Source organism: Hippopotamus amphibius, chromosome 2, assembly GCF_030028045.1.
Source record: "Hippopotamus amphibius kiboko isolate mHipAmp2 chromosome 2, mHipAmp2.hap2, whole genome shotgun sequence".
Taxonomy (NCBI): domain Eukaryota; kingdom Metazoa; phylum Chordata; class Mammalia; order Artiodactyla; family Hippopotamidae; genus Hippopotamus; species Hippopotamus amphibius.
In genome coordinates, this window is record NC_080187.1 from 99,614,014 (window position 1) to 99,632,269 (window position 18,256).

The following is an 18,256-nucleotide window of genomic DNA, read 5'->3' on the forward strand; positions in this document are numbered from 1 at the left end:
TCTTACTTGCAGCACGCTGGATTTTTGTTGAGGCGTGTGGGATCTTTCGTTGTAGCGCACAGGTTTCTCTCTGGTTGTGGAGTGTGGGTTTTCTCTTCTCTAGTTGTGGCATGCAGGCTCCAGAGCGCGCGGGTTCTGTAGTTTGCGGCACGCAGGCTGTCTAGCTGAGGCGTGTGAGCTAGGTAGTTGTGGCACGTGGGCTTAGTTGTCCCACGGCATGTGGGATCTTAGTTCCCTTGACCAGGGATCGAACCCACATCCCCTGCATTGGAAGGTGGATTCTTTACCAGCGGACCACCAGGGAAGTCCCTGAGATAATCTTTAGATGATGGCAAGGGCCAGGAAGAAAATTAACATAGGTTACTTGGCAGTTACCAGCAGGGCCTGGCTCTTTCAGCTAGGGTAGTCAGGGAGGGTCTGTCTGGAAAGAGACCATTAGGACAAGGAGACAAGCATGTGACAATCTGGGAAGGAGCCTTCCTGGAAGTGCACGGGACCAGAAAGACAACCCAGTCCGGTGTGGCAGCTACCCAGAGAGCAAGAGAAGATGAGATTCAAGGGCCAGGCAGAGGCCAGATGGCCACGGCCTTGGAGACTGTGTTAAAGTGCTTGGATTCAATTATACTTGAGGGAGGCTCCTGGAAGGGTAGATGTGGGGAGTGGGGCTGGGGGTAGGGGGTCATCAGAGCTTCTATTTGCTTTGGAAAGTACCCTCTGACCTCTCTGAGTAGCCACCTGAACTGTTCTGAACAAAGAGGAAAGCTATCCTCTAAAATACCGGCAATCTGCAAAAGTCACACACTTCCTTCGACTTATTATTGGCACCTAAATCCCCAAATCCCTTTTTCTTTTGTCCGGGTGGATGGCGGATGCACTGTTGTATTTCTCCTCCACTGGAGGCCAAGCAGGGTGGGGAGACACCCCAAGGAGCAGAGGTGTGGCTGTTAGGGAGGCGTGTGTCTCCCAGAAACAGCCAGGAGATGAACGCCGTTGCCAACCGTGTCTGGAGGCTGTACCGTGTGCCAAAGAGCAGCTGCCTGTACGTCCTCCAGAGCCTGAGGATGGGAGGAGGGAAATCATAAATGACACCCCCGGAGACAGGACACTAAAAGTCTGACATGAAGGAGGATGCATGTTGTTTAAACTCTGCTGACTTCCTGAACAGTTAAAAGCCCTTCCCGTTAGTTCGTCTCACAATCTGTTCTAATCTCTATTAATTCCCATCTGTGTACACTTGGAGACCTGCTCTTGACGAGCTCTTTAAGGTGGCTAAGTGTGCAATATTATCTCTAATAGCATCTCTCAAATCTGGCTGTTCATTGCGCTAACGAGGCGGGGGCGGGGCAGCCACAAGCCTGGCGATGAGCACCGCTCTCCCCGTGCACGCAGCACGTGGAACGCGACCTCCGCCACGTTCAAGAAATGGGCGCTGAATGGAACGTGCTTTCTAACAGCCTCCATCACTGGACCCACTGATCAGAAAGAAGAGGTGATCACCAGGAAAAGCACAGTAAGGAGGAAAAGGAAAGCAGCTTCACGTGATTTCAGAGGTTGTCTGTGGGTAGGTGGAGGGGGCCGGCACATTAAAGAGCATGCAACTCCACCCCGACCAAGAGGCCTGACCCAGATCACGTAACCTAGCTGGCAGCAGGGCTGGGACCCGCACACCAGCTTCCTGACTGCCAGTCCTGTGGTCTTTCTGCAGCCACGGAGGGTTACGTGGAACACCAGAATCCAGAGAATTTATAGCTGAGTGAGCACAGGTTGGCGGGCTTGAGGTGAATAAGCCTGTGGGCATGTCCCATAACATACCCAGCAAGGAAACGTATCACCCTCCTTAATCCCACCAATGAATGAGGACGCGAGCCTCTTTCTCCCACCCTTTCATTTTTCTTATGTCACCCCAAATCTTGCCTTTGAGACACACAACAGAACTATCTTCTTTCTTCTTTTCTTATCACCTAGATTTTCTCTGAAATAATTTAACACTTTTTCCTTAATAGCTAATTTTTTGGTAATCCTGATAGACCTGGTTCTATGTTACACATAATTAAATTTCAGAAAATTCTATGAAGAATGAGCTATTATTTTCCCCATTCTACAATGGAGCTACGAGAGGGTACACTTTAAGCATCCAAAGTCACAGAGCAAAATAGGTGGGACTGGGATTTGAACCCTGGTTCATCAGATTCTAAGGTTTTAATCTCTTAACCACAATCCTAAACTTCCTTGAGAGATAGACATCAAAGACATAGTTCTGACACCCACCCATACATAAGCACCGTGACAGTAAAGTCCCCTACTCTGTCTCTAGCTTCTTAAAAAAAAACTGTACCCTCCCTGACCCTCACTGGGAGAATGAAGTCATTTCACAATGTACACCTATATCAAAACATCACAATACACCTTAAGTACATACACCTTTTATTTGTCAAAAATAAATAAATTAGGGGCTTCCATAGTGACGCAGTAGTTAAGAATCCGCCTACCAATGCAGGGGACATGGGTTCAGTCCCTGGGCCAGGAAGATCCCACATGCTGCAGAGCAACTAAGCCCGTGTGCCACAACTATTGAGCATGTGCTCTAGAGCCCACATGCCACAACTATTGAGCCCACACGCCACAACTACTGAAGCCTCTGGGCCTAGAGCCCGTGTTCCATAAGAGCAGACATCACGAGAAACCCATACACTGCAAAAAAGAGTAGCCCCCGCTCTCCGCAACTGGAGAAAGCCTGTGTGCGGCAATGAAGACCCAACACAGCCAAAAATAAAATAATAAATAATAAACTAAATCTTAAAAAAATTAATTAAAAAAATTATTTTCGTAGCTTTATTGATAAAAAAGCAAAAAAGAATAGGACAAAAAACAAATCTTGATTCAGAAAAGCAAGCAGTCATATTTCTAAAACCATCTATTTCTATGCAGTGGTTGAAGATAATGTGAACTTCTTTGGGCTCCTTAGTATCTGTAAGCCAGATCCAATTTCCCATGGTCACTTTCAGTGTATGAGTTAGATTTCAGAGCTGAATCCTGATTTCAAATGGTTGAAAATTTGAGACTAGAATTTCCAGGCATCACAGTTTTCAAAATCAATTGAAACAAGTCTCTCCCACTTCTCAGCCTTTAATACTTAGTATTTTAGTTGGCCCTCTGAGTATACTTTCTTCTATTAAACTGACCCTACTGAATTTTGACCAAAGGGAACATATCAGGTCCAATTGCTATGAAAACAATCTAGCCAATGGATTTAAGAATGAAATAAAAAGTATAGAAAATTATCGAAATTTTCTTACTACTGTCAAACGTGTCCCCCAAACAATTCACAACTCTGACCACCTTTAATTCGTTCAGTACTTCCTCCCTAAAGTGCTGAAGCACCTTGAATTTGGCAAAACCCAAATCCATCTTCTAGGGCCTTAGCTCTCCCTTGTGTATAAAAACGGAAATGCAGCGTGCTAGCCATTTTGCCCCAGTAAATCTGATGACCCAATTGGAAAACCAAAAAAATGCCATTCGGTAAAAGAAAAAGAAAATGAATTCTTATGTCTTTTAACAAAATGCAAGAAAAGATGACACAAAGTGACAAAACAAAAGAGGAGCAGCAAGCTATCATGCACATTATACTTTAGATAAAGGATCCCCCCCAAACTTTGCCAGTATACAATAAGGCCCTTTGGGAGAAAAGGACATCTCGCAGCATCACTGACGCTCTCAGCTGTGATGACAGCTAGGAGATCCCGGCCCCTGTCCGATTTCAGGCTGGATCATCCCATACTTAATCCGGCCCAAACCGAGAAGACATTATCCTGTTTCAAAGATTTCTAGAGAGAGAAAAATTCTCTTCGTGTAGATAAGGAAATACTCTATTATTTCTCATTGTGCATTTCAACAGAATTTCAAGTATTTTGTTTCAAATCCCAACTTCTTTAAACTCTCTGGGTACTCTTTCCAGTTCTCTGTGACTAACTCTTGTGGATTTCTCTGCCTTCCCCCGCCCCCCCAGCCACCTGCATTGGGTTTAGCACAGGCTGCTTGTAATGGAACGTTGACTAAGGGATCTCATCCTGTGTTTGCAGCTGGGGTTACGTAGCTTTTCGAGACACACAGGTCAACGCCACTGAGAGGTGTCACGTGTTACTTTACTGTTGTCTCTGCGATGATGTGGTCCAAGAGTCTCCTACTCTGTTGTCTCCACGTTGAGCTGTGGGAAGGGGAAACCCCCCAAATCCTTTTTTGTGGTCAGGAGATCTACTTATGGAGATGTCTTTCAGGCACCGAAATTATGGGAAACTCAACCTCTTATCTGGGGACAGACTGGTTGAGGGGAGAAATGGTGCTCTGTGCTGCCTTTCCTCAAGGTCCCCCCAGAAACCCTGGGGCTTCTAAAGCTAGCTGTCTCTCTGTCGTGAGATTTGAAGATCTGAGGAAGTGAGTTTTATCCCTATCATTTACGTAACATGGTTTGGGGCCCAACCGTACAGGGCATTATAGAAACAGAGCTTATACCATCACCAGGAGCTTATAAAACCCAAAGAAGCATCCTCACATTCATAGGTAAGGACCACACCAGCAAATAAGAACCTTTCCAAATTACAGTTTAGAGACATCAGATCAACTGTGAAACAAAAGCATACTCCAAAGTTCGTTCTCTCCGTCAGGCTGGCAATTAAATATTATACAGAGCACATAATTTAGATTGCATTCCAATTATCTTCCAGTGCTGTAGGGCACAAGTCACTCACTCGGCAATTACATACATTCTGGGATGTCACTAAATGCTTAGGAAGGGAAGGATTCTTAAGTTGGCAGAAGGACCAAAGGAACAGGAAGAATGGAAAAACCAGGCATTCCGGAATTCACCCTCCGCCCGCTGTGGAGCTTTACAGACACCCCAGTTTTACAGAGCTCCTGCCTCAATCATGATTATAATACTAGAAACAGCACAGCCCGTGCACACATGGCTGAAGTTACACCAAAAACACCTGGCCCACTGGGCTCATCAGATGTCTGCCAGTTTAGGGGTACGAATGCCTGCTCTCACACAGAAATAAAGATTTTTTTCCCAAGAAATTATCAACATGAGCCAATTACTGGTTATGTGCAAACACACACACACACACACACACACACACTACATAACAGAGCACTGTTATCACCTTGGGTGCCCCATGGGAAAGCTATAAAATGTTAATGGACATAATACTTTTAAAACCACGTTAGCATTCTCTTCCACACTTCCTAAAGGGACCATTCCCTGTTCAGGGGAGCCACCTATTGCCTTCAGGAGGATTAGGATAAAGTTGGTATGCAAAGACAAAAAGAAAAAAGAAAAAAAAAAGCCAGAATGACCCCACTGACTTCCAAAAAAAGATTTGCGAGTCTACCATCAGACAGCAGTCTCAGTCGGGCTTCCTTGATGGAGAGGAGTTCCCTCAATTCCAAAGGAGGTAAGCCTGGTGGGTGGGGATCCCTAGAACTGCTCAGCCACAGTGACGGGCACCGTGGCCAGGCCACGTGTGTATGGCAAGTTGCTATATGGCAGGAAGGCAGGGTAGGAGCCTTCTGCCCTGGAGAGAGGGGGAGTTAAAAGGAAGAAAGGTAGGGGCTTCCCTGGAGGCGCAGTGGTTAAGAATCCGCCTGCCAACGCAGGGCACACGGGTTCAATTCCTGGCCCGGGAAGATCCCATGTGCCGTGGAGCAACTAAGCCCGTGCACCACAAGTACTGAGCCTGCGCTCTAGAGCCTGCGTGCCACAACTATTGAGTCCATGTGCCACAACTACTGACGCCTGCGTGCCTAGAGCCCGTGCTCTGCAACAAGAGAAGCCATGGCAATGAGAAGCCAGCGCACTGCATTGAAGAGTAGCCCTCGCTCGCTACAACTAGAGAAAGCAGAGAAAGCCCACACACAGCAACGAAGACCTAATGAAGCCAATACATAAATAAATAAATTTATTAAAAAAAAAAAAGGAAGAGAGGTAAGAGGTCAGCCCTGAGGATATTGCTACCGGTAGGATTTATAAGCCGTTGAGCCAACCCCACCCATGGGGATGCGACCCCGATAATATCTCTGCACACCAAAGCTCAGGGGTGCTCTCTGGTTATGACCACACTGATGTGCCAGGAGGGGAATGCCCCTGATTCCATGAGGAGCGGGCAGGAGACTGTGCCCCCTCCCAGAGATCATCCTATATGCCTCTTCATTCTCTTGGTCCTCCTGATTTGTATCTTTCATGATAAAACTGGAATCACCAGTAGTGCTTTTCTGCTTTTGTGATTCACTGTAGCAAATTGCTGAACCTGAGGGGGTCATGAGAACCCCTGAATTTAGAGCCCTTCAGTCAGCAGTGCAGGTGGCCCTGGGACCCCCCAAAGTGTGGCTGGCATCTGAAATAAGCCCAGACTTGTTGGGGACTGAGCCCTTTAACGTGTGGGGTCTAGCTCCAGGTAGTTCGTGCCAGGACTGAATTCCATTACACCAAGCTGGGGCTGAAACGGAATACTCACCCTTCAGTCTCCAAACATGGTATATATCTGAGGGGGGAGGGGGGTGGAGAGAGCAAGAGGAATGAGGCTGTAAACATGCCCGGAGGTAGATTTACTATGCAGGTCATGAAGTGTGAGCTTTAGGACTCTCACTTTACAAGCCCCTCCCGAGGGTCTGGGAGGGTCCTTCACTGTGTGTTCATACGGTCAGAGACGTTGACAGAATCTGCAAAAGTGAGACATTTTTGTACTGCTTGTTTTAAAGAGCTCCCTGACCTACCCCACCATCAGATTCTGGCGGCTTGGGGCTTGACAACCCCCTGGTGGTGAGACAGTGATTTCTGCAGAAAGAGGCTGGATGCTCCTGCCTGTTCTAGCACCATGGGTAGAAAGCAACCGAGTCTGCAGATTCCCAGCTAGGGCACAAAAGAGCTGAGAGCGCTGAGAAGCCAGAGAAGCTGGGAGTCCTCATGAGACTTCAGACTGCAGGGAAGCTGCCCACTGGAGATTCTGGCCAGACGTTAACAGCACATTTCATCAAAGACACCAAAAAGAATAAGGTGGGACTAGCTGCGTGTCAAGACCCCCAGGGACAGGACAGACCAGTAGTCCTGCACTGAGTCACGCAGAGATCCACCGGACAGGGCACCTGCCCTTGGGAAGGAGCCCCTAGGAGAGGTCAGGAACAGCCCATAGAGGGCATGGATGTTGAAATGACTGTCCTCAAAAGCTGAAGTTCACTTGAGACTGGTGAACACCAGAGAAGTTGAGGTTTCCTCAATGGAAACAGGGATTTCAAAACAACTTTAAAAACCTTAAAAAAAAAAGAAAGAAAACTGAGCTGTTGTTTGAAACTGTGATCATCTTCATTTAAAGTAACATGAATACAGAAAAATTTTTTAAATCTTCCAACTCAACAGATTGTCTAAAGGACATTGTGGGAATTTTTAGCATACTATGATTATAAAATAAAATCCTTTTGTGATGACATGAATAAAATTGTCAAAGAAACTGGCCACAGCACTTAAATGCAACCTAAGTGTTCAACAAAATCTTACCTTCCTGGGCTCACAGCCAGACCACATTTCCCAGTTGCCCTCACAGCGAACGTGGCCACGTGACTGAGTTCTGGGCAATGGGATGTGAGCGGAAGTGACAGAACCATTCAGGCCTGGCCCTCAGAACTCAACACACCCTACTCCATGCTGTGTTCCCCACTTGCAGCTCACTGGGATGGGGCTGACTAAGCCTCACAGAGGCTCTGCAGCCTGAATCCCTGAATGGCCACGTGGAGAACAGTTGCCCCCACCAACCAGAAACACCCGCCTTGGACTTCTATGTGAGAAATAAAATTCTACTTGCTTTCTGGGGTTTTTTTGTTTTGTTTGTTTACATTTTTATTTATTTATTTATTTATTGGCCGTATCAGGTCTTTGCTGCTGCACACGGGCTTTCTCTAGCTGAGGCGAGCGGAGGCTACTCTTCATTGTGGTGCACAGGCATTGCGGTGGCTTCTCTTGCTGCGGAGCACAGGCTCTAGGCACGTGGGCTTCAGTAGTTGCGGCACAAGGGCTCAACAGCTGTGGCGCACCAGCTTAGTTGCTCCACAGCATGTGGGATCTTCCTGGAGCAGGGATTGAACCAATCAACGTCCCCTGCATTGGCAGGCGGATTCTTAACCACTGGGCCACCAGGGAAGTCCCTCTAATTTGCTTTTTTGGACAGGCCCATGTTTAGGTCCATCCGTCGCAGAAGTGCATATTACCTGAGGCTACACTCTTACACGTCAGTCTGGTGCTATTTCGCTTTGGCAATCAACGGGCTCTTGCTATCTGCATACAAAAGTCCTGAAAGATCCAGTATATCAGCGAGTCGGGACAGCGGGTAATGTTGGCAACTACCAAGAATAGTAAGAAGCTGGATCTGAGCTGTGGTAGAAGCACAGGCCAAGAAAGGCAAGAGCGCAGGGGAACATGCACTTAGTGTTTATTTGTGAAGCCATCCCAGAAGTGGTGGCCACTGAGGCAGGCCCTGAAGGATGAGGGACGTTCAGAAGAGAGAGGGGGGAGGGGAGTTCATTCCAGCTGCAGATGAGTCCTCAAATGCCTTATCCAGTGGGAGGAGACGCTAAAGACAGAAAATACATTGTTCTGTTCACTCCAGGGGACAGAGTCAGGACCAGCAAGGAGCAGCTACAAGGAAAGAGGATCCCATTCGAAGGAAGGAAGAACTGACGGTCAGGGCTGACCACCGGAGAGGCTGTGCAGACCAAGGGAGGAGTGTCTCCTCTACCGATGACCAGCCTCTTGGCACGGGCGCCACAGAGAATGCACTTTAAGCACGGGATGGAGAGCTGTTCCATTCAGCTGCCTTCCAACTCCGGGATTCTATGTATCTTCGAAGCCTCTGCCAAGCCGGCTTTGTACAACATTGCCAGGAGAAAGGAGAATTATTTTAGCCCTGTTACAGCATTTCTTACACAACAGTCCTTGCCAAATTCCCTTTCAAGGCTGCGCCGCCTAGGTTCGTCCAATGTGTTCAGTCACCGGCCAGGGGAGACTATCTCTGCACGTCCAGGCCCATCAGAACCCCTTGATTAAAACTTTACTGTATAAAAAAAAGCTTAACAGGCTGATATTAAACAGGACTGCTGCTGGTGAACAAGAAAACAAATGACCGTAAGCATCCATTTTGAATGCTTAGGCCACAAGTCATCTGTGTTCATCGCGTGGACTGGTGAACAGCAAGTTACCAGCTCATACCAAATATGGACACACAGTTTCCACAAGACTGGATTACAAAAAGATACATTACAATCAAGCTCTACTGAGAACAGTTTGGAGCTTTTTGGGTGACTCGGTATCTTGCAAGGTGCCTTAAGGTGAAAATTATGAACGCAGTATAGCATAGTCTTGTAAAACTAGTTTTCCATTTTTAGATATGCATGTTATAGACAAAAGGATGGGACTCCGGTGAAGAAATACCATGTAGGAAAAAAAGGAAGTCTACTAGATACACAAACACTACCTTAACATTACTGGTAAATTCGTCATTTTCTACTGTTCTCTAATAAGGTTATCATTTCATCTTCACAAGCATTCACTGAGTTTCTACTGTGCAGTAGCACAGAGCGTCATCAGTGATATAAACTGAATGAAGAAGAGAAAAAATGAGGTATTCTAATCTTGAAAACTTCCTAAGATTCATAACGTTGTTTTTTGCAGAGCATTTGCCACTGATTATTTAAAAAAAACAAAAACAAAAAGAGGATACATCAGCTACTTTCGTGCCCAAGAAACAATATTATTTTGCTTGCAGTGTCTGGAGATTATACATATTTTAAGATTGACTTTAAAATGTTGGCCTAGATTGTTGTCTCATTTCCTGTGATAATATTCCAGGTATTTAACTTATTGCTTACATAAAAGAGAAAGGGAAAAGAATTTTCCCGAGCTCAGAAATGACTATTAAACTAAAACTCTTCCCATTACAGAATGGATCTTAATTATACAACTACAACCTCACAATAGTGAAACAAAAGAAATTCATAAAACCGTATTCTGAGGCCACTGGAATATCTGGATGTGACGGTAAAACAATCACGCAAAAGGTACATTTCATATGCCATTGTTCAACCATAAATATGAGCAAAGCTTTCTTAGTCTTTCTTTTCAGGATATCACAGACTTCACTCCTTTCGAAATTTAGGTCACATCTCTCTCATCATACAACATCCTGAGTAAATCACACTTCAAGTGGTGCCAAGACCCGTCTGCCTTTGAGATCCAATCTCAGAATATTTCCCCCATCGCCTTTCGACCCATCTACCTACTTGCAGCCTGGGTCCTAAAATCCATGTTTTACAAAGCTTGAGAACTATATTTCCTTTCGATAGAATGAACAGCTCATAAAAACAGCTCCTATTTTGTTTGGTTTTCACCCAACCACGCTTACTATTTCTAGCGTGCATTGACCGGCCCCGCCTGGAATGCACGTCCTAGGTTGTTCTGTCTATCTTGGTACTAAGTCTGCTCCCAGTAACGGAAAGTACGGCTAAACCTTCAAAGGGAGGATTCACACTGGCCTCAGCACTCACACACCTGGCTCCTAGGAGCATTTTGATATTTCTGTGCTCCAACAGTAGGAGATATCATTCCACAGTCAAAGTGAGAAATCAACATTTTCCAAAGCAGAAAACAAAAAGACAAAAAACCCCCAAACTACAGAATACCATTTCCAAGGGTCAGTGACCTGAGTCTCAGGCCCCCATCTGTGATCGATGGATCAGATCGAGCTAAAATCGAGCCCCCAAGTGCATCAGCACTCACAGATTCTGTTATTTCCAGCCAGCTGTGTGATCCTGCAGAATCACCTAACCTCTCTGGGCCTCAACTGCTTTGTCTGTAAAACCAAGAGAGTACAAAGGTACCTTCCAGGGCTCATGGTCTATGGCTCTAGGAAAAAACAACACAGGGGCTGCTCTCCTGAACGCTCTCTCTGCAAGACGTGCAAAAGTGCAACTCTGATTAAGGACCATGAAATCAGGGGGAACAATTAAAAAGTCCTCTAAGGCCCCCTTTCACATTTTGATTCCAACTCCGAGAGGGCGAGGCCTGACCAGGCAGTTGGTCATAAAACATTAGTGGGTCTCGTAGCTCCCACAGCCCTGCGTTTCAACGGCCGACTCTGCTCTTGCAAAACAATTCTTCACTGTCTTCCAAGGCCATGCCTTGAAATGTAGAATGACGTTATCGATATTCAAGGGACCCTTCCCTTTTATAGGCAACTGGTCCCCCTCGAAGAGATCCAGCCTCAGGCCCCTGAGTTCTCCGAGCTAACAACACTCCACGTAGCAAGAATTCGAGAAACCCATGCCTACCCTCAGCCACTGCTTCTCCGTAAGGGCGTCGCTGTAGTCCACGTCCCGGCGCTGGCGAGACCCCCTCCCGAAGATCTTCTCCTCCTCTTCTTCACACGTCAGGCGCTCCACCTCCGCGTCATCCTTAATAATCCAGGAGGGCAGTTCATCCTCCTCCATCAGGCGGGGCTTGCGTTTTGGGTTCCGGGCATCCTCCCTCCGCCGGTCCATGTCCATGCGCTGGCGGGAGGAACAGAGGTGTCACCAAAGGGAAAGGGCATTCTGTACTGTGTAGACTGTGCAGCACAGAAGTCTTTTCACATGTCACCTCCTATGGCTGCAGGGTCCCTTCAGCTTCTCCCACGGAGCCTCTGTATCCTGGCTGACTTGTTTTAGCTCACCCCCAAGGCCCAAATCTCTTCCCTGCTCCTGTACCTGTCTTTGAAATTTATTTACGCACTTAAAAAAAATACTCTTAAGGGCTTCCCTGGTGGTGCAGTGGTTCAGAATCTGCCTGCCAAAGCAGGGGACATGGGTTCGAGCCTTGGGCCAGGAAGATCCCACATGCCTCACAGCTACTAAGCCTGTGCCCCACAGCTACTGAGCCTGTGCTCTAGAGCCAGCGAGCCATAACTACTGAGCCTATACGCCACAACTACTGAAGCCCCCATGCCTAGAGACCATGCCTTGCCAACAAGAGAAGCCACCACAATGAGAAGCCCGCACACGACAACAAAGAGTAGCCCCTGCTCTCCGCAACCAGAGAAAGCCCGGGCGCAGCAATGAAGACCCAATGCAGCCAATAAATTAATTAATTAATAAAAAATACTCCTCTTTAAAAAATTCCTTTTCTTAGTCTATGTGGGTGCAAAAGCTTCCCCTTAAGCAATAGTGAGAAAATTCAAGTTGGGGATGTATTTAAAAAATATGATTACAGCGAAAATTGCCACAAGAATGTAAATCAACTATACTTCAATTAAAAAAAAAATGAGTTAAAAAAACCCATGAGCCCTGGTGATACAACTCATTGCTGTGCTGGCATAAAAGTATTCTTCAAACATATAAAAGAGAAAGTTCATTAAGAAAATTTCCTTTACCTCAGCAGGGTTCACGCTTTTCATTAAACAACCAGGAAAAAAAAGATCGGCCACCCAAGTGTCTCTATAAAATAACCACCCTTGGTCGGAATCGGACATGTGGGCACATAACTGGTTTATTAGTCAGTCAGCCACGAGTGTATTGAATTTTCAGTGCACCCTGGGCTCTGGGAGAGGAATGTCCTTCAATTCTTTAGTTTTCAAAAAGCTTAGCTCTTATGCAAATATTATGCCACAGAGTGACAGACCTCAAAGGTAATATCATCTCCACTGATATAACTGAAATGGCTCCCTTTCAAGAGCCTTTAAAATACCTATTTCCCATATGCAGTTTATTGTATGTCAATTGTATCTCAATAAAAGTTCTTAAAGAAAAAAAAAATGCCTATGTCCCCACCTCCTGCTTTCTTTTTTTAAAAATCCAGTGCCCTAGTAAATAAACTAAGTGCCACATACTTGCCTTTAACCTGTAACTAAACAATTTGATGGTTAAAAAAAGCAGATAAAACCTCCACTGAATTGCTATATACATTAGTTCTATGTATGTATCCCTGGCTAGACCACTTCTACAAGCGAATAGACCATTAACCATTAAATGATTTACCTTTTCCCTCTTTCTTCCTTCGGTTCTACCGTACTGAAACAGGGATTCAATGTTAATTTTTTCTTAAGAGCTAAAACGGGTAACAAAATGTAAATGAAATTTCTATTGGAATTCGACCTCTAGAATCTATTTAAAGTTCAAAGTTCCTTAAAGTATGCTTCAATATTTTTGGAAATCATTATATCCCCAGGATGGGGTTGGCTTGGACCATGGTGGAGTCCCATTGGTAGATAAATGCGGCCGACCTGCTCTGTCATGTGCTATAGTTAGCTGGAGAGGCTGCTCTCAATCCTGCCTTCTAATGTTCTGGCAGCAGGAATGGGATCCACCAAACCTTCGTAATTAGCTCACAGAGGATGCCTTGTGGACAGTGTACTCTAAAGAGGGGCTTCTCATGGTAACCTCATAATAGTTATTATTAGACAGCTATCAAGAAAAATCATTTTTTGTTAAGGCACTACCCAGAGATGATAAAATATTGCCACTTCAGTTTCTGGTTATATGATTACCATTTCCTATACTGAGACTTGTAAAATGACTTACGCCATGCATCAGTCCACAATGGAGAAAATAAACCTCTTCTAATATAAGAGAAAATAAATTGCACTTGCTTTATTTTTTTCTTTTAGGAAAGATGCAAAAAAAATTTTTGATGCAATTTTTAATAAGTGTAAAGTTCTTATGAGTGTATCTCTTCCCAGAGATTTCTGCTTGCAGAAGACCAGTACAAAAGCTGAAGTTGATATTCAGCTGAGCCTAATTAATTATTCAGATACTACATGAATATGTTTGTCTTAAGACCCAATAGCCTTATGCTAACAAATGCAATTATTTTTAAAAGTACTGTTGCCTTTGTAGAGAGCAGAGCAGCTGAAAAGCTTCATGTGTGTATGTTAGCAAAATGTTTCAGATGTGTATCTTGACCTGTCAAAGATCTCTTTTAGGTAAAAATCAGTGTAAGAGATAACTTTCTGAAGTCACATTTTTAGGAGAAAACAAGAAAAATGTTCAAAAGAAAGGTTTTATTTTAAAGAGACTATCTGCTTGATGTGTGCTATTTAACTACGTCTATGATATAAAATCAAATAATACGTCTGTTAATTTTATAGAAAGCTAACTTTTTTTTAATAATCGTGGATAAAGGGTTTAAATATTTGAATTCCAAATCTAGCTCACATCGCATTCTTATTTCTCACTACAGTTTTTTAATCTGAGTGAACTGGCATGTATTCAATTTGATTTCCTGCCCCCTGGTGGAAGTGCTAATGAATAGTGAATTGGCCAAAGGCAGCCGGCTGATTAGAAGACTTTAAACAACCAGCGCTAAGCAAACCAAACCAAACCAAAGCAAACCAAACCAAACATCTGTATTATCCAAAAATGAGAAATCAACCTTTAAGAAACAAGTACCACATTCACAAAGTCAAAATGCCTACAGAAAAGTACTCCCTAACCAGCTTCACCTGTTCCAAGCCTGTTCTTTCCATGGTAAGATATTCCCAAATGAAAAGAAGGCTGTGTCCTGGCCAGACATCCAATTTTTTTTTCCCGGAGGCTTTCAATTTCTACAAATACCCCGCCTGAAGGGCAGAAAAGAGAAGCACTCTCTTTCTCTTATTTCGGGGCTGCTGATGGAAATCTCCATCTCTGGGCCTAATCTAATTTGTATAATGGCAGACAGCTTATCCCTTCCAAGGGCCTCGAGAGTATCTGAGGCTAGAGCGGTGCTGAATTATTGCCAATCAGTGATCAGCCAAGGAAGCGGAGGGCCTCTTGCCTCCTCGGTGTTCCCCAGCAATCTGCATTTTAATAAGTTCCTCAAGGAGAGAAAAGATGTCTATTTCCTATGTGTAACTCCAGTCTCCTCAGAGAATAATCTATAAAGGTGGTGATCAACAGTATGCGTTCAGAAATTTAGGTTTCATGAACACCCTATGTGGCCCATGCTGGTAGAGCTATTTTTCTTCAAAATGGCCTTAGCTGGGCAGGATGGTTCATTTAGGAGGGGGGGAAAGGAGCACATCCCAGAGTAGGGGTCTGTCCCATGGCTACCGAAAAGTTTCCTGAGAAGGAATTAAATGTCCTTTATCTTGAATCACTGTGTGTGAGCACAATCACTGTTCCCAAGACAAAAGTCACAAAATCATAAAAATAATGTGAGCCTCCACGCAGCTGGGGCTCCCTTCTCAGACTGTCTAGGCTTAAAGAGGTGGAAATTGCAAACCCTGTGGGTCATATTTGGCCAAGGGTCATATTTTATTTGGCTTGAAGTGTTAAATAATAATAAAAACCTGAATTTAGTTGCAAACATTTTGAAATCCGGAGACTGAATACAAAAACCTCGCTTTCTAGCGTCTCTTGAAAATTTGGAATTTCTAGCTACATGGGGCTTGCAGCTCCGTCCCCCTAAGACAAAGCACCCTTCCCGTTCACCCTTCACCACCATCCACTCACCCCTGTCCACTTGCTTCACTCATGCCAATCACTTGCCTGAGACCTGGGGGCTTCAAATTTGGGACCTCTGATTTGGGGGTTCTGCAGCATTCGACCACCAGAGGTACAGTTCACATTTACTCACTTACTCCACAACCAGGCTAAATAGTAGAAAGATCAAAATGACTGAAGATACTGGGGGGGAGCCTTGCAACTTTATACATCCTGACCTATGCTGCCACCCTCACAAGGCCTGAAATGTTGCAAATGCCACCATTCATTCAATAAACATTTATTAAGCAACCACTATGTGCCAGAAACTGTTCTGAGCATTGGGGATATAGAGGTAAATAAAACAGCTATAGCACATGCCTTAAGAACACAGTCTAATATGAATTCTGAGGGCCTCCCTCACTAGCCAAGGGGCTTGCTCCCTTCCCTACTGACCTTGTGGCAGGCCACGCACATAAATCAAATTCGGGTTTCAGCAAAATTACAGATGACTATGTCTCCTGGAATGTGAAGGCTGAAACCATGCATGTTAAATTGTCAAACGTCAAGGTTCTTTTGCATCTGCTTTATACTAGTGAAATGCAACCAATTTTGGTCTTTAAGTGAAGGCTACACCTTGATGCACATCTGGAAGGTTGCTTAAAGCAGGCTCTCTTCAACAGTAGGAAGAGGCAGGACTGCATCATTTCACTTGCTCTCTGCTCCCCCTTCTTCACCCCCCCGGGAGCGTATTTGTTTGGATCCCTAAGGAGACAGCTAGGGAATAGCTGTGAACTCTGCCCAGAGGAGCAGGGCAGGTTTCCTGAAGGACGCTGGCTGGGATTAGCAATGAGCTGGAAGTGGCAGCGTGTCTGTGGTAAGCTGCAGACCACATGGCCTGTCCTGAGGGCACAGCTGCTCCTCAGCCCTGGCCAAACGCTTCCATAGAGAGATGCGGGCCTGGTATTATTTTGCCCATGCTCATTTTTCAAGAGATGCCAGAAATCAGAATGCTTTTTGTGTTGGCAACAGATTCGAAATTTTTAAAAAACACAGCATGGGCCAAACGAAATATGTCTGCAAGCTAAATCCAGCCAGTTTGCAGCCTCTGAATTAAAGGAAAGGCCCAGGCATCACAAATGAAATTCGGCCAGGGCACACAGGCCCCAGACATCTTGTGTTTAACAGAAAAGGAGAGAGAGGAATGAAGCGTCTGTTTCCACGATTTTCTGTAACATTACCATAAAAAGATCAAATTCCTCCTCCCGTCGAGCGATCATTTGGTTCAAAGTCTCATCATCAGGTACTTCATCTTCTTCCTGGGGTTAAGAACAAAACAGGATGATTTAACAGGCTTCAGAAGAGAGGCTGGACAACTGGGGCGAAGTACTGATGATTACGGTGGACCTGCCCTCCGGACCCGTGGGACCCCATTTCTCAAGCCAGAAAGAAAACAGAAGGGTCACTGGGTTTAGTACCTGCCGTTATTATTTTGCAACCAATTCCAACCATCTTCCCAGAGCAAAATCTGTTGAGGGAGGAAACGTGGTGCACTCTCTAAGAAATACTGGTTCTCTCAGGGAGGGTGTGTCTCTTGATTCCCTTACTTTTAGAACAAGTTACTAAATGTCTCATGACCTCATCTGTAAACTGGACATGACATTTCCTTCATAGAGAAGATGCAGGATTTAAATAAGGAAATCCCCATGAGAAAGGGCCTAACATTAATTCTTCTATTAACCTTATGCCCAACATAAATGCTTATTTTCAAAGCCTTACAAAGAACATGAGTATGTGAAACTTAGTGACTAGGCACACAGGAAGACCATAAAAATCATGTGTGTGTGTGTGTGTGTGGCAAATACATAGCCTTTAAAATATATTTAATCAATGTACTTCAGTGGGCACTATTATGCTAATATTAGAGCTGTGGTCATGACAACTCAAAAGGTATCAATAACAAAGTCCCCACAAAACTCTACTTAATGAAAACATTAGGGACTTCCCTGGTGGCGCAGTGGTTGAGAATCCACCTGCCAATGCAGGGGACACGGGTTCGATCCCTGGTCTAGGAAGATCCCACATACCGTGGAGCAACTAAGCCCATGCACCACAACTACTGAGCCCACGTGCTCAACTACTGAAACCCGTGTGCCTTAGAACCCATGCTCCACAAGAGAAGCCACTGCAATGAGAAGCCCGTGCACCACGATGAAAGAATAGCCCCCGCTTGCCGCAACTAGAGATAGCCCACACGCAGCAATGAAGACCCAATGCAGACAATAAATTGATTTTTTTAAAAAAGAAAATAATTTAAATGAGATAGAGAAAGCAATTACATAAGGCCTCACGTTTTCATTCTATATGTTAGACCAAGGCCCGTAATGTCTCTGAAAATTCCTCAGAAAACAACAGTTCTCAAATTTTTCAGAAATGTTATGCTGTGATTTTTCACACTTAAAAAAAAGATTCTAAAAGCTGGGCAGATACTATAGAACTTATCACCCAAAGTTATTTTTATCATATGTTGAGTGAGCTTATTAAAAATCAAATGGGGAGTTTCAGTGTATCAGCAGAGGGAAGAAAAGAAAACCCAGAACTTCAAACATTCAATTTCCCAAATCGTATATACACACAAAGCAGGGCAACTTGTTCTAGAAAGAGTATGAGTGTCCCAGCAGCTTAAATGAGATGACTGTTCCCAAGATAATGTCTTGCGCACTATGTCAGAAATGAATGCAATTCAATAGTCAAAACTGATGACTCAAGATAATAATTACTTGTG

The 18,256-nt window shown here is 44.7% G+C and overlaps 1 protein-coding gene across 4 annotated transcripts in view; it reads right to left on the bottom strand.

Moving 5' to 3' along the window:
* SMARCA2 (SWI/SNF related, matrix associated, actin dependent regulator of chromatin, subfamily a, member 2) overlaps positions 1-18,256 on the bottom strand; it is a 181,967-nt gene that overhangs the window by 57,236 nt on the left and 106,475 nt on the right. For all 4 annotated transcript variants that reach the window (XM_057724018.1, XM_057724017.1, XM_057724016.1 and 1 more), the window contains exons 26-27: positions 16,713-16,790; positions 11,368-11,586 (exon numbers count right to left, since the gene is read on the bottom strand). In XM_057724018.1, coding sequence (XP_057580001.1) covers positions 11,368-11,586; positions 16,713-16,790 — 297 coding nt within the window. The remainder of the gene's footprint in view (positions 1-11,367; positions 11,587-16,712; positions 16,791-18,256) is intronic.